The sequence below is a fragment of the Trypanosoma equiperdum genome, assembly GCF_001457755.1.
Source record: "Trypanosoma equiperdum strain OVI genome assembly, contig: ctg_1639, whole genome shotgun sequence".
In the NCBI taxonomy this organism is placed as follows: domain Eukaryota; phylum Euglenozoa; class Kinetoplastea; order Trypanosomatida; family Trypanosomatidae; genus Trypanosoma; species Trypanosoma equiperdum.
Window position 1 is genome coordinate 1 of NW_027123659.1, and position 12,020 is coordinate 12,020.

General features: G+C 49.1%; 7 protein-coding genes across 7 annotated transcripts; all 7 read right to left on the reverse strand.

Moving 5' to 3' along the window:
- Nucleotides 1-1,246: 1,246 nt before the first annotated feature.
- Nucleotides 1,247-2,329, reverse strand: TEOVI_000868000 (uncharacterized protein; the record flags this gene model as incomplete). Its single annotated transcript, XM_067222485.1, has 1 exon — nt 1,247-2,329. One exon carries the CDS (start codon nt 2,327-2,329, stop codon nt 1,247-1,249), a length of 1,083 nt encoding a protein of 360 aa, XP_067078586.1.
- Nucleotides 2,330-2,595: 266 nt separating this feature from the next.
- TEOVI_000868100 (pre-RNA processing PIH1/Nop17, putative) lies at nt 2,596-3,258 on the reverse strand (the record flags this gene model as incomplete). The annotated part of the gene is made up of 1 exon (XM_067222486.1): nt 2,596-3,258. One exon carries the CDS (start codon nt 3,256-3,258, stop codon nt 2,596-2,598), a length of 663 nt encoding a protein of 220 aa, XP_067078587.1.
- A 356-nt stretch (nt 3,259-3,614) lies between these two features.
- Nucleotides 3,615-4,946, reverse strand: TEOVI_000868200 (uncharacterized protein; the record flags this gene model as incomplete). Its single annotated transcript, XM_067222487.1, has 1 exon — nt 3,615-4,946. The coding sequence occupies one exon, from the start codon at nt 4,944-4,946 to the stop codon at nt 3,615-3,617; it is 1,332 nt and encodes a 443-aa protein (XP_067078588.1).
- A 278-nt stretch (nt 4,947-5,224) lies between these two features.
- On the reverse strand, nt 5,225-7,051 carry TEOVI_000868300 (uncharacterized protein; the record flags this gene model as incomplete). The annotated part of the gene is made up of 1 exon (XM_067222488.1): nt 5,225-7,051. One exon carries the CDS (start codon nt 7,049-7,051, stop codon nt 5,225-5,227), a length of 1,827 nt encoding a protein of 608 aa, XP_067078589.1.
- Nucleotides 7,052-7,598: 547 nt separating this feature from the next.
- Nucleotides 7,599-8,639, reverse strand: TEOVI_000868400 (uncharacterized protein; the record flags this gene model as incomplete). The annotated part of the gene is made up of 1 exon (XM_067222489.1): nt 7,599-8,639. The coding sequence occupies one exon, from the start codon at nt 8,637-8,639 to the stop codon at nt 7,599-7,601; it is 1,041 nt and encodes a 346-aa protein (XP_067078590.1).
- Nucleotides 8,640-9,522: 883 nt separating this feature from the next.
- TEOVI_000868500 (uncharacterized protein) lies at nt 9,523-10,131 on the reverse strand (the record flags this gene model as incomplete). The annotated part of the gene is made up of 1 exon (XM_067222490.1): nt 9,523-10,131. One exon carries the CDS (start codon nt 10,129-10,131, stop codon nt 9,523-9,525), a length of 609 nt encoding a protein of 202 aa, XP_067078591.1.
- A 469-nt stretch (nt 10,132-10,600) lies between these two features.
- TEOVI_000868600 (uncharacterized protein) lies at nt 10,601-11,767 on the reverse strand (the record flags this gene model as incomplete). Its single annotated transcript, XM_067222491.1, has 1 exon — nt 10,601-11,767. One exon carries the CDS (start codon nt 11,765-11,767, stop codon nt 10,601-10,603), a length of 1,167 nt encoding a protein of 388 aa, XP_067078592.1.
- Between the last annotated feature and the right edge of the window lie 253 nt (nt 11,768-12,020).

Below are 12,020 nucleotides of genomic sequence, written 5' to 3' on the forward strand. Positions count from 1 at the left end.
AATCAGGAATTCCCACCGAGGTTACAAAACACGCAAGAAATAATTGTCACCAGGCCATTGCCGATAAAGGGACGGCTGCAGCTGTAATATCACCGGGGGCTGAGGAAGTAAGGACATATTATTTCCATGGAACAAGCAAACTAACGCGCAGTTGCTGAGCAAAAGGTGTGGCAACGGAAGGAGGACCCAGAGCATTTATTGGCATTTGGGGAAACGGTTAAAGAGCGGAAGGACATTGGCGGCACTCGCCAACTTACTGTCCCCACGATTAACTCTAAAAATAGGTCCTGCGAAAGTAAAGGAAGGGATGCTATGATGGACGTGGAAACACAGGGCGAAATTAACCAAAGGCGTAGAACCAACCATCAGGTCAACGTTTTCACACTGTCGGACAAAGAAAAATTATGAAATGGAGCGAAAACCCAACGAGGGCAACCTCACTTCAAAACAGTGCTCGGCGTGGTAGACGGGGATTGCCACCGCAGTGGCGGAAAAGTTGAAAAGGAATGGTGAAGGGAAGCGGTACCCAATGTCTATGGCCAAAAAAAATATGAGAGGTCCTTGCCAAAGCGTGCCTCCCTCCGGGTAGTTCCGGCGAACTCACTGGAAAGCCAACAGCACGGTCGCGAATAGGGGCGCCCCGCACGTAACCGGGGGCTGTGTAGTGGGACTGAGAATTTTGTGGCAACTCCTCCTCCTCCTCCTCCTACCTTTTACTGAGGTTCAAGTAACTTTTCCCTTTCCCCAGGAAATTGCAGGTCGAATTTTTGGCATTTCAGATGATGCGAATTATCGCTGTGAGTCGCTTGTGGCATCAGCAGTAAGAGCCTGGAAACGCCTCCGGGTCGCGTTTAAACCGACCGGCTTCGAACTAGCAGTGTGCGACGCACTGGGCCGGTGCCGTTGCGCACACAAAGAGGGCGGCTGCATTGTCAGCGGCTTATTCCAATATTGCGTGAGGGGCATTTCAGAAACTGCTGAACTTGTGGCGTTTGAGCATTTTTTCATTTAGAAAGGGAGAAAAGATGAGATATCTGCCATGCTACTTTTCGGATGAAGTAAGTTTGAGCGTTGCCGCAGCCCTGATAATGCGGCGGTGGGAGTGGTAGTGGCTAGATGATTTTAAATGTTACAGTGATTGGGTGGATGCTGTGGGTGAATTTTAAGTAGGAAAATGCGACCACTCAGAGGCTGCCTCTCCATTTGAGTTGCTGGTGTTTCGCGTTCGCGCAGGATATCCAATGGGTCATACGTCCTTCACTGCCCCTACCTCCGTCCTGAGTGATTGATGTCGCAAAGCGACATCCTCCACCTTGTAGAACTCCTTCTGCACAAGGTTGTCAAGCGCGTCGGCCACCAGGGCTTTCTGCGACAACTGGGACCTGAGTTTCTTGCATTCCATGTCCGCCTGGCAGCTTATACGACTGATGCGTGCGCTAAGGTCGGCCCGACCATTATGTAGTTGCTCGACATCTGAAGATATTACCTCCACGTGTTGTTTTACACGCTGAAGGTTTCGAGTAACCCACTGTCTTGTCGTTTCTATTTCTTCCATGAGCAATGCCCGCGCCTGCTTCGCCTCGTTACCTAAAGTCACCACGGTGCCCGCAGTCTTGTCAACCTTTTGCTCCAGCGAACTGAGCGACTGGGTAATACCGTCAATTTTTTCTTGAAGCGGTGGAACCCGTGAATAATCCCGTCCTACTGACATCTCCAAATCCCTTAAAGAGCTTTCCACGAGCCGTAATTTTTCACGAAGGGTATCTTGCGCCTCTTGCCTTGACAAGTCCTTCTGCTCCGCCTCGCCCCACAGGGATGCGATCCGCTCCTCCACATCTCTTCTCACGTCACTCACTGTGTTTTCTATGCGTTGTTTCGTTCGTGCCGCTTGCTCTTCTCCGTCGGCTCGGATCTTCGCCAGATCACTCAAAAATGCTTGGTGGGCATCTTCTAATGTTTCCTGTACCTTGGAAATGATGAATTGTTTGAATGTTTCCATATCCTCTAACCTTGCACAGGCCTGCTCTAACCGTTTTAACCGCGACAGCAGCTCCTGCTGCTGAAACCTGATGTCGGCCTCCTTTTCCTCTTGGATTCCTTGGGCTAGTTTCACCAACTTCGTAAGGTTCACCATTTTTTCATCGAACATACACACGCGGGCGGAGAGCTCCTCTACTCGATCAAGCAACTGCTGAACAGAGAAGGCGCCCTTCAACATCCACTCCACTCGTGACTCGGCGGCTGAGTCCACCTGTGCCGACCTTAAGGGCTCTTGAGGAGATACACTTTCCTTCTTTCGTGGCCGCAAATATATGTCAGTGTAGTCCATCGCTCGCACTGCGTCGGACAATCGTCTTGTTATGCTTTCCAAAAATAACAAAAGTAATGTAAAAGAGATGTGGGAGAGCATGAGGTGAAGAAAACACCAGCAAGTCGAGACGATATCAACTTTTTACACACCACCACTAGTAGAGTCACCATGGGAACTCTGCTTGTTGTCCGGTCCCTCCATCCTGCATCTATAATCCCGTCTATCCTTTTTATTTTTATTTTTATTTTTTCCACACCTCTCCCAGTGATAGAAATCATGTACACTCAAACCAGCCTATCGGAATCGTCCACGTAGAGACATGCTTCGAGTGTTTTGTTTTCCACATTCCACCTAACATATGCCTTGCCCGCAAACACCTTCTGTGGCAGTGCGGCGCGAAGAAAATACTTTGTAGAGGAAAGCCTAAATTCATATGGATCGACTTCAATAGCTACATCAGCAATACGGGCCTGTTTCGGCATCGTAACTTTCACAAGCAGGCCGGATGAACCCGTTCTGGTGAAATCCATGCCCAAATACAAGTCCTCCGCCGTGACCTTTTCTTGGTGAAGAATGGTGTATTCGGGTTCCTCAACACCATCCCTAGGTTTTGTTGTAGTATCCTTTCGGAACTGATGAACTTCGTTGAGTTCGTCATCTGTCCAGATTGCGTAACCCTTAGGCCTTCGAGCTTGATGCTGTTTTGCCTGAATTCTTTTTGCTTCCCGACTTTCTGAAGGGATTGGGAGGCATAACTGCTGATCGATTACCGTCGCGGGAAGGGGGATATTCGATGGGTTTGGAGCGGCGGCGCTGTCGCCATGGTTCACGACGGCCGTCGGCGCCGTTTCCTGCAAACTGTAGCCAACGGATTGGCCGTCAGGGCGTTTAAAACCGTGGTTTCTGTCTAGAAGCTGGGCGAGGCTCTGAATGTCACTATAAGACATTTCCGCTTCCCTTTCCTTTCTTTTCCACTAACCGACTGACTTCCACTCACTTTCTACCAACACTACATTATGGTGTCGTCATCCCCAAGGGGGGGGGGAAAGCAAAAACGCAACACACAACACAGTGCCAATAAGGAGTGGGAGGTGATAGATAGTAACGGTCAACTTTTTTTTTCACCTCCTCGGCACGATAGGCGCTGCTGAGGAGGTTAGTGGAGGTGAGTGAGATGGAAAACACGTGAAGGGGGAGGTTTAGCTGTCAACTGTAACATAAGGCCCGCATGTACGTCTGTTGTTGCGTCCTGTGCCATTCGCACCGCCCCCTCCACCACCTCGCAAGGCTGAATCAATTCGTATCACATTTTGCTCGCATTTTCCAGGAGGGGATCCAAAAGCAGTCTGTCGAGTACTTGGCGGATCTCGGGCTTGAAAACAACAAGAGAAATATACTGTTTGGCCTGGAACGCAGTAAGAACGGAAGTGCGCATACAGCCGTCTTCTATGATTATGGTATTGAGCACCTTGTGATCCATCTCTGTAAATGGCATACGTGCCAGCTTTGAGGGGGATTCCCTCGACCACAATCGGAGCAACTTAAGTGCATCTTTGCTGAGATACCTTAGCGGCAGACTATTCTTCGGATGCTCCACTACAACGTACATGGTGCGGATCAACGACTCATACGCAGCTACGAGGTTTTGCTGCGTGTTCTCACGAACCTCCAAAACCTTTTTTGCGTTGTAAAACTCCATGAACTGCAGTGCGTTTTCTGGCCAACGCAGCACCGCGTACGCTAATGGTTCTTCATTCTCTTTAAAGTGCCTGAGGACTGAGCTCATGGAGTGCGCTTGCTGCGTGTGTTCCACCATCTCCCGTATGAGTGGTTCAATTTTTCCCAGATAGTGCTGAATGTCAGGTATTCCCGCTGCCCGTTGAAACAATCCACGTACAGCCTCCTGAGCATTAAATATGGCCGCCAAACGCGGTTTGGATGCCACCGCCGCTCCCGCCTGCGCCGCGACTGCATCGTCTTGAATGGGATGCAGTTGCACAATGTAGCCACAATGCGGCCGAAGCGTGTTGATCGGGTTTGGCTCCCGGAGGTAGGTTATGATGTCCCCGTCATCAGCCTTATGCTGGTACAGGGTATTTTCAATGAATAGTTTGCACCCCGGTGACTCAAACGTGATGGCAGGCGCTCGGTCTTCTACCGCACGACATGCGGCAAGTACGGCACCGAGGCTATGACCGGTATAACTAATGAACCACTCCCCTTCACCTTCCCCCTTTGTAGCACTCAAATGGATCCGCACCTGCTTGGAAAATTGTTGGGCCAGGCTAAACAAGATAGTCCTTTCGTTGAAGTAATACCAAACCCCCGAGCGCAAGCTCAACGCATCAGCCGTTCCACGGTGAGCGATGATACAGTGACGCAGTTCTTCATTTATATATGAAGCAGCGAAGTAGCCATCTTTGTCTAGCCCCAATTCCGCGGCCGTCAGGTGGAGGTTCCAGGGTTTAGGCAGCGGAGGCGCGTCAGCGATGCCGTAGACATGTAATGAAAGGAGCGCGTACACGTAATGCGAGACAAGCGGAAGCGAGGGAACTTCGTCTGGCGTCAGCTTCGATAGTGAACTTGGGGACGTCGTTTCTGGCTTAGCGGGGAGGAAGTTGTAAAAGATACTCATCTCGCCGCCTCAGCGAGTGATGACTGTAAACAAACGAGGGGGGAACGGAAAAAGCTATTTTCCTCACCCATGCCGTCGAAACAAACGAGCCAGGGAAAAAGAGAAACCAAATTAGATAAAAAGGACGGATAGAGTGACCCGTGGTGAAGGTGTGTGCCATTGGGTTTGCAGAGGGTGTGAAACTACAGATTAGAATGAAATGGATTGAGTATGCGTTGGCATGTGCTCCGGTGAGCAACACATTCCTTTCGGCTGACTGGAGGTGACGTGGTAACTAACTAGCGCTGAACACGTTCCCTCCATTCCCGTTGTGCGAGGGCCTCGAGGGTGCGCCTCACCTGCCAAAGTTCCCTTTGCCTCGGGGGTTTGACTGCCTCTATCCATGGCGGTTGGGACCGGGGAAGGCGGTGGCGCTGCCGTGTGAAGCGCATGATTGGCGCAACCACAGTAGCCTCATCCACGAGCCCACGGGGTGCTTCCTTCCCCTGCAACTGATGGATGGCAGCAAGACGGGAGGTAATCTTCGAGTTTAGCGAGTATCCGACTAGTGGCGGACCTGCACCAGTTGTTTTGCCATCGTTGAGGAGTGCGCGCGCCTCCATCATGAGAGTTTCGTAGTCGCTGTTTTTCAGTGTGGGTTGCGTCAGAACCCATTTAAGCGCAATAGATAACCACTGAGCTCTCGCGTAGTCGGACGCGTCGGCTTGAAGTTCCCTTTTCAACACCATGTAATATTTAAAGAAGCTGACGTGCTCCATTTCCTGCACGATACGAAGGAACAATGTCGCATTTCTTACGGAGAAACCGGCGCGGCTTAGACATCCGTCGACATGGGTAAGATGTTTTTCCACACGTTGGACAAGTTCTTCCCCAAGGAACAAATTGTGCCGGCTATACAACAAATCAAGATACAAATACTCCTCTCCTGTCTGTTTCACGTGACCAGACTCCTCTAGCGTGCGGAGCACCTTTTTGAAGTCCTTCACTCGACACTTTGCCAGGGCCACAAGACACGGGAAGATACTATGTGGTGATGGCGAAGAGGGCTGGCGTTCACTAAGAAGCGCTTGCAGGCACCACACGGCAAGTTCCCCATCCCCCGCGTCACCAGCAAGTCTTGCTGCACTGTGTATTACCATCGCCGAGGGAATATACCCCACCAACGCTTCGCGGATGCGCCCAAACCATACAACCCCCGCCTTACTAAACGACGATGAACTGAAGTACGTTAGACAATGCTGCAAAAGGGTGTCATCAGGATGGTTCGCTCTGGAAAGTAGGCAGTCACGGGAAACATTCACATAGCGGCCCGCCAAGTCCCAGCGTTCACCCTTCACACACGAGCGCAGCATCGCCACTAGGCAGGGTGGCTCTACCCACTTCAGAAATTCCTCGCCATGGTAATTCTCCCAACAGGAAAAGAACTGCTCGTAAACCGCAGCTTCCCCCTTGTCTTTCTGGTGGTACAACACGAGCCGTTTGACCCTTGCCCACCAATCGCTAAACAGAACGTCATCTGGGAGCTTAAGGAGGCGAAATGCTTCCTCCGAAACCGCACGGTAGCGCCCGAGAACTGTCTCGCGCTGCTTTGCCGCACCTCGTTCCCCCCTGTCCTCACTCCATTCCTTACGGCTACGTTCGATGCACACGAAACACCTTGTACTCTGCCAGAATATACGAAGAACGATGACTGCTTCATGGGATGCCAGGCCCCGAGTGAGAGATGTACCGTCACTATTAGATAGGCACTTTTGTAAGTACTCCGGATCCAACGTGCATGCGGCAGCATTAATAACAAGGTCATTTAGAGTGACAGGGCCCATCTTGCGGCAGCTAAAAAACATTTCCGCACACTCCGCATGCAACCCCGCAGCGTGGGCCATTCGACAGGCTTCTTTGCAAAGTCGTGCCTTGCGAGAGTCAGAGCACTGAATGAGTTTTCTCATCAACTTTCCCAACTGTTTAATGTCGATGAGGCCGCTGGATTTTGACAACGAGCGCAAGCTGGCTTCCAAAGTGTCGACTCCCTCCGTTGCTGTCGGCACAAGTGTTGTCACTGCTCGCCCTTGAATACACCGGGAGAGTGCACTAACTAACCGTTGCATTTTAAATAAGCATCGGCGGCGGAACTGCGTTACCCTTTCCCGAAAAACAGACAAACAGATATAGACGTGAAGCGGTGTGTGTGTGTGTGATCCCAGTCTAACGAAGGTTCATATGAATTTCCGTGCAACACTGCTCTGCAGATTGTAGCTCACTAAGCACCCATATTCCAGAATAACAAAAACGTCATTTTTTCTTTAAATAGTCTGATTTAATTTAAAAAATTTTCTATTAATGTGTTCGAGCCAGTCCACATGTAAAAACCATTGCGGACTATTTTCACCCGATGCATTACCTTCATACACAACAATTGTGTTATACTTTTGTTGCGATGTTGTCGTCGACGCCTTGGCATTGTCGCTGTGGAAACTGAAATGAGGCTGCAAATTAGAAAAATCAAAGTAAAGGGGGGAGGGGAAACAACCGTGGGTCAACAGCAACACCAACAACTCCAATAATAACGGATTCCGAAGTGACGGATATTGAAATGCGATAAGTGGTGCCACTGAACCTGCCAACTGCCGTGGCGTTTGTAACCGTGCGCGGACGTTACCGTTTGGCCCTTCCTCTTTTCTGCGGTCCAGTTTTCTTTGGAGATGTTTTTTTCTTAGATGTGCTATGGTGTTCCAAAATTGCCTTGACGCAATTCGTCCTGTTCAGCCCCTTCTTAAGACCCAACTCTCCCTTGGCGAACGCAACAAGTTCAGACGCGAGGTAGTGGTTTCGCAGTTCGAACTCGGTAATTTCCGGATCGTACAACTTCCGCCGTAATTCCCGCACGATCGCTTTGGGGATGACAGATGGATTTTCAAGCATAAACGTAGCGACGTTCTCGCTTGTTAGCAGTACCTCCTCGTTGTTTTCATTTTCTTGATCTCTCTCAGTATCCTCTTCTTCTTCAGCGTTGACTGCCTCGCAGCACTGCTCATATGAAGCTATGAGCCAATCCACCATGTCACTCTCTTTTGCTTCATTACCATATGAAGGTGGAAAAACAACATCGATGATGAAATCCTCTACTGCATTGGGGAGCTCAGCAGCCCTACCGCGTGCCGCCTCCAGCACCTCAGGTTTAACACCGCACGCCACCACGAGGGCGTCATTTTCTTTATGGCTTCTGCCATTCATCCATCCATCGATGGCGTCGATAAGAAACTGCTCGGATATTTTCACACTGCCGCTGCTAACCTTTTCGTTGCCATCCGTGTTGAGTGCGACGGCCTCCTGCAAACGCAACCGAGCCCACACCGGTAAAGCGCTGTCAACAACTTCGTCAAATTCCTGCAGTGACGGAGGCTTTAGAACCCCTTCACCAAATACGGTGGGAGTTTCATTGGGATCCCCCACCAATAGAAGCAACTGCTCCCGCTCCTTTTCATCAGCGAAGAGACGTGTGATGTTGGCGCGTAATGCGTGGAGGCCGCTGCGCAGGATGTTGTGCATCACAGTCCCGGCACCAACCGTCCGATCGGGGTTTATGAAGGTGCCGTCACTTTTTAAGTCATTTGCGTGGGAAAAACGCTGAAGGCCAACGACATCCAGAAAAGCAAGTAGTCGAAAGAGTGGGTTATCCTTCCATTTCTCTATCATTTACTTTTCCACCTCCACCTCCAGTTCAGAATCAATCCTACGAGTGTTTGAGTGTACAGCTCCAAAAAGGAAAGCGATATCAGGACAACAAATTGCTTCCTTTTACCTACTACTGGAGGGTTGGGTTTATGACGAACCCTCCCTCCCAATAGTTTTTTTAAAAAAAAGGTGGAGGCAAAAAAAAAAAAACCAGTAACAAAACCAACAAAAGTAATAAGGAGAAACAGAAGCACTTCGAAAGTCCCGGTTCTTTCTTTTCTTTTTCACACTACTTACACTATCAATGGGTGACGTTTACCAGTTGTGGTGCGTATGCGCAGAAGTTTCTCGGATAAAGGGGCGATGTTTCAAACTTTCTATTTGTTTTTTTTTACCTGTTTGTGTCGGAAAATGACCCTCACAAACACCTGTTCATTTAAACGCACTTAACGTGAACGGCAACGTCCTTGAATGGACACAAAACCAAAAACGAAAAGAAAGTAGAAGAGACCTTTAGCCATGTTTATAGAACACCAACAACTTTTGTCGTGGAACTCCCTTACTTCTCACTGAGGATACAGTATCATCCAAGGCTTCTTCTGTCTCACGGTCTTCTTTTATCTTTTTCTTTTATATTTGTTTCACCATAATAATGTGTATATTTCCTCAGTCCTCCTAACACAGCCTTTTCTTCACTCCACTTCACCTTTTTTTCATATATATATATATTTGTACGCATCTTTCCCCCCTTTTTCCAGTCACCACATGTGTTTAGTAATCTCACCCAAACGTATGTCTTGCCCATCCTGTGATTAGACAAAAACAAAAACAAAAAGAGAAGAGAAAAAAGACACCACCACCGCCAGCTGCTGCTACCATCCCAACAACAGCACGGAAGAAGATATTACGAATTGCGACTTATTTCTTCCGTTCTCAACGCAACCAATTGATAACGGTGCAGCGGATTGTGAAGCACAACTATTCGTCTAGACCGTGACGTCTCAGAACACATGTTAGCACTACCGTCGTTACAACCATCATTTGCTTTATCATTCCGAGAGACGCCTTCACGCTCTCGACATCGTTTCCGCTGCGTGACGAGCGGCTGGGTTGGGAACAACACCCCCGTCTTTTTGTCCCTCAGCATCGCGTTGCCTTGTGTGCATATCCTTGCCAAATCTACAAACCACTGCTTCGCTGCCACTTCCTTTCCATTGGGGCCCGTGTATATTCCACACACAGCGCCATAAAAGAGTGGAACCTCCATGTCATCACTTACACGTGTCTCCACCTTAATAGTTTTCCGAGGGCGTGAATGCAGGAGATCCGGAAGCAGAAGTGAATCGGGCGATACATTTGTCACCACACATTTCATGCGGAGCAGAACCGGTGACATGGGGATCGCCTGGCAGTTAACGATTGTTTCGGTAAGCTCAACCGGTGTATATTTTAAGCGGGTTAGCTGGGAAGTTGGTGGTGGGTTCGCTTCGTTATATTGGGGAGAGCACCGCATTCGTTAAACGTCTTCACATTAAATATGCGTTTCCCTAAAACGGACGAAACTAACAAACTTGGCGTCTTTAGTTTTATATTATTGTTGCTTTTGTTGTTGTTATTATTATTATTACTGTTGTTGCTGTGGTTCGACCCCCTCCCCCCGAAAAAAAAACAAAAAAGAGGTTAAAACACTTATTCAATTCCGTGAGTGGTACAACGGGCGTGCGTGAAGAAGGGGAGCGAAGGGAGATGGAGGGCGATGCGGTGATGAGTTCCACTGCAACACGGTACGGCTCTAAAGTGAGAAGAAGGAGAGAATTTGCATATTTAAAGTAACGCAAAAACACCAGCAACATATGTGAAGCAACAAGTTACAATGAGACATCCATGCGGAGATCAATACACTCAACAACAACACGTTATGAGGGGCTGGGAAGAGAAACTAAGCGGTACCAAACCACTTCCGACTGTAGGACTCACACATATTACCAAAAGGGAACACTTTCATATCCCTCCGCTCCTGCTAAGTGTTTCATGCTGAAGAGAGCTGCCAGGAACGTCTTGCGCTGCACCTTGCCATTCACATAACCAAAGAAGTAACTCACAATATCCCCAATTGTCACCTTATCCAAGTTACGTATTTGACGCAGCAGCGCATCGTCGGTTGCGCTCATGGGAATGACTGCTCCCACTTCGTCAAGGTCCCCCGACTCACTACAGCGCCGGCGCTTTTCAGCGTTAAGCATCGCCGTGGTTCCACAAAGTGCTGACCACACACTATCATACCGCTGTTGCGCGTTTGGATGATCGGCAACTTCCGATACCGCCAAAACCACGCGCAGCACTTCACGCAGTTGCATGTATTCACGAGCTACAGCAGCGGCTCTCTGCCAACACCGCTTCAAGAGTTTGTACTTTCCGTTGAGGGACTCGATATTGTCTGACTGCATGCGTGCCGTAAAGGAGGTTAAGAACCGCCTCGGGATTGTTCTGTTCGCTATTGTTTGCAGCACAACCCACCCTTGATCATGTTCCTCTTCCACGACAGTTGCCCGCAGTAAATCTCGCACGCTTTCAAGATCTGCGACCTCAGTGCACCACATGCGCTTCTTAACAGCCTGCAACGCCACTAAAAGACCCGTAAGTGCAAATCGTGAGTCCGCATTTTCTACGATGTCTGCGAACAAACGCAAATCCTGAATTACCTCTTCACATCGGTCTGTCACCCACTGGTATAGTTTTTCTTGTGAAATTACTTGGCTCGAGATGGCAGCTGTGTTCAACACATCATACTCATCCGAGACCCCAGCTCTCGCTGAAGAAAGAGGGACCGGTATGGAGTTTATGGCAGCGTACATTCGCAGTAGTGAGTCGTTGAAAAGGGTTTGCCTCAAAGTGTAAGGGTGCTGCAAATAAACACGCTCAGTGAAGTGTCTCCACAACACAATGTTTTCTGATGTGGTAAAGGCATGAAAGAAACAGTTGATTGTTCCTAGCGAGAGCACCTCGCGCACGGACATGAACTCCGCACAACGTAAAAGAACATCATACGGCAGGTCCTGAAAGCGGTGTCGCGTGGCCGAACTGCAAGACGACGATGGCCCCGGTTCATCAGGACATTCCTTTCCCTGGTTCTGTTGTTCAGCTATCATCGCATGCCCCTCCTCGTACGATAAGAACGGCACAACAACAATTAGAACAAATCTTTCAATAATAACAGGGAGAAACGGAGAAAGACAAAGGGAAGAAGGGATGCAATGGCGACCGCTGGCAAATGGACGATGCAACAGGCCTCTGTGAAGAAAATATTATAAGAAGTATATGCACACGTATGCGCACTTTCATTCGCTTGAAAAAGTACATACGCGACATAAGCACACACACACACACACACACACACACACA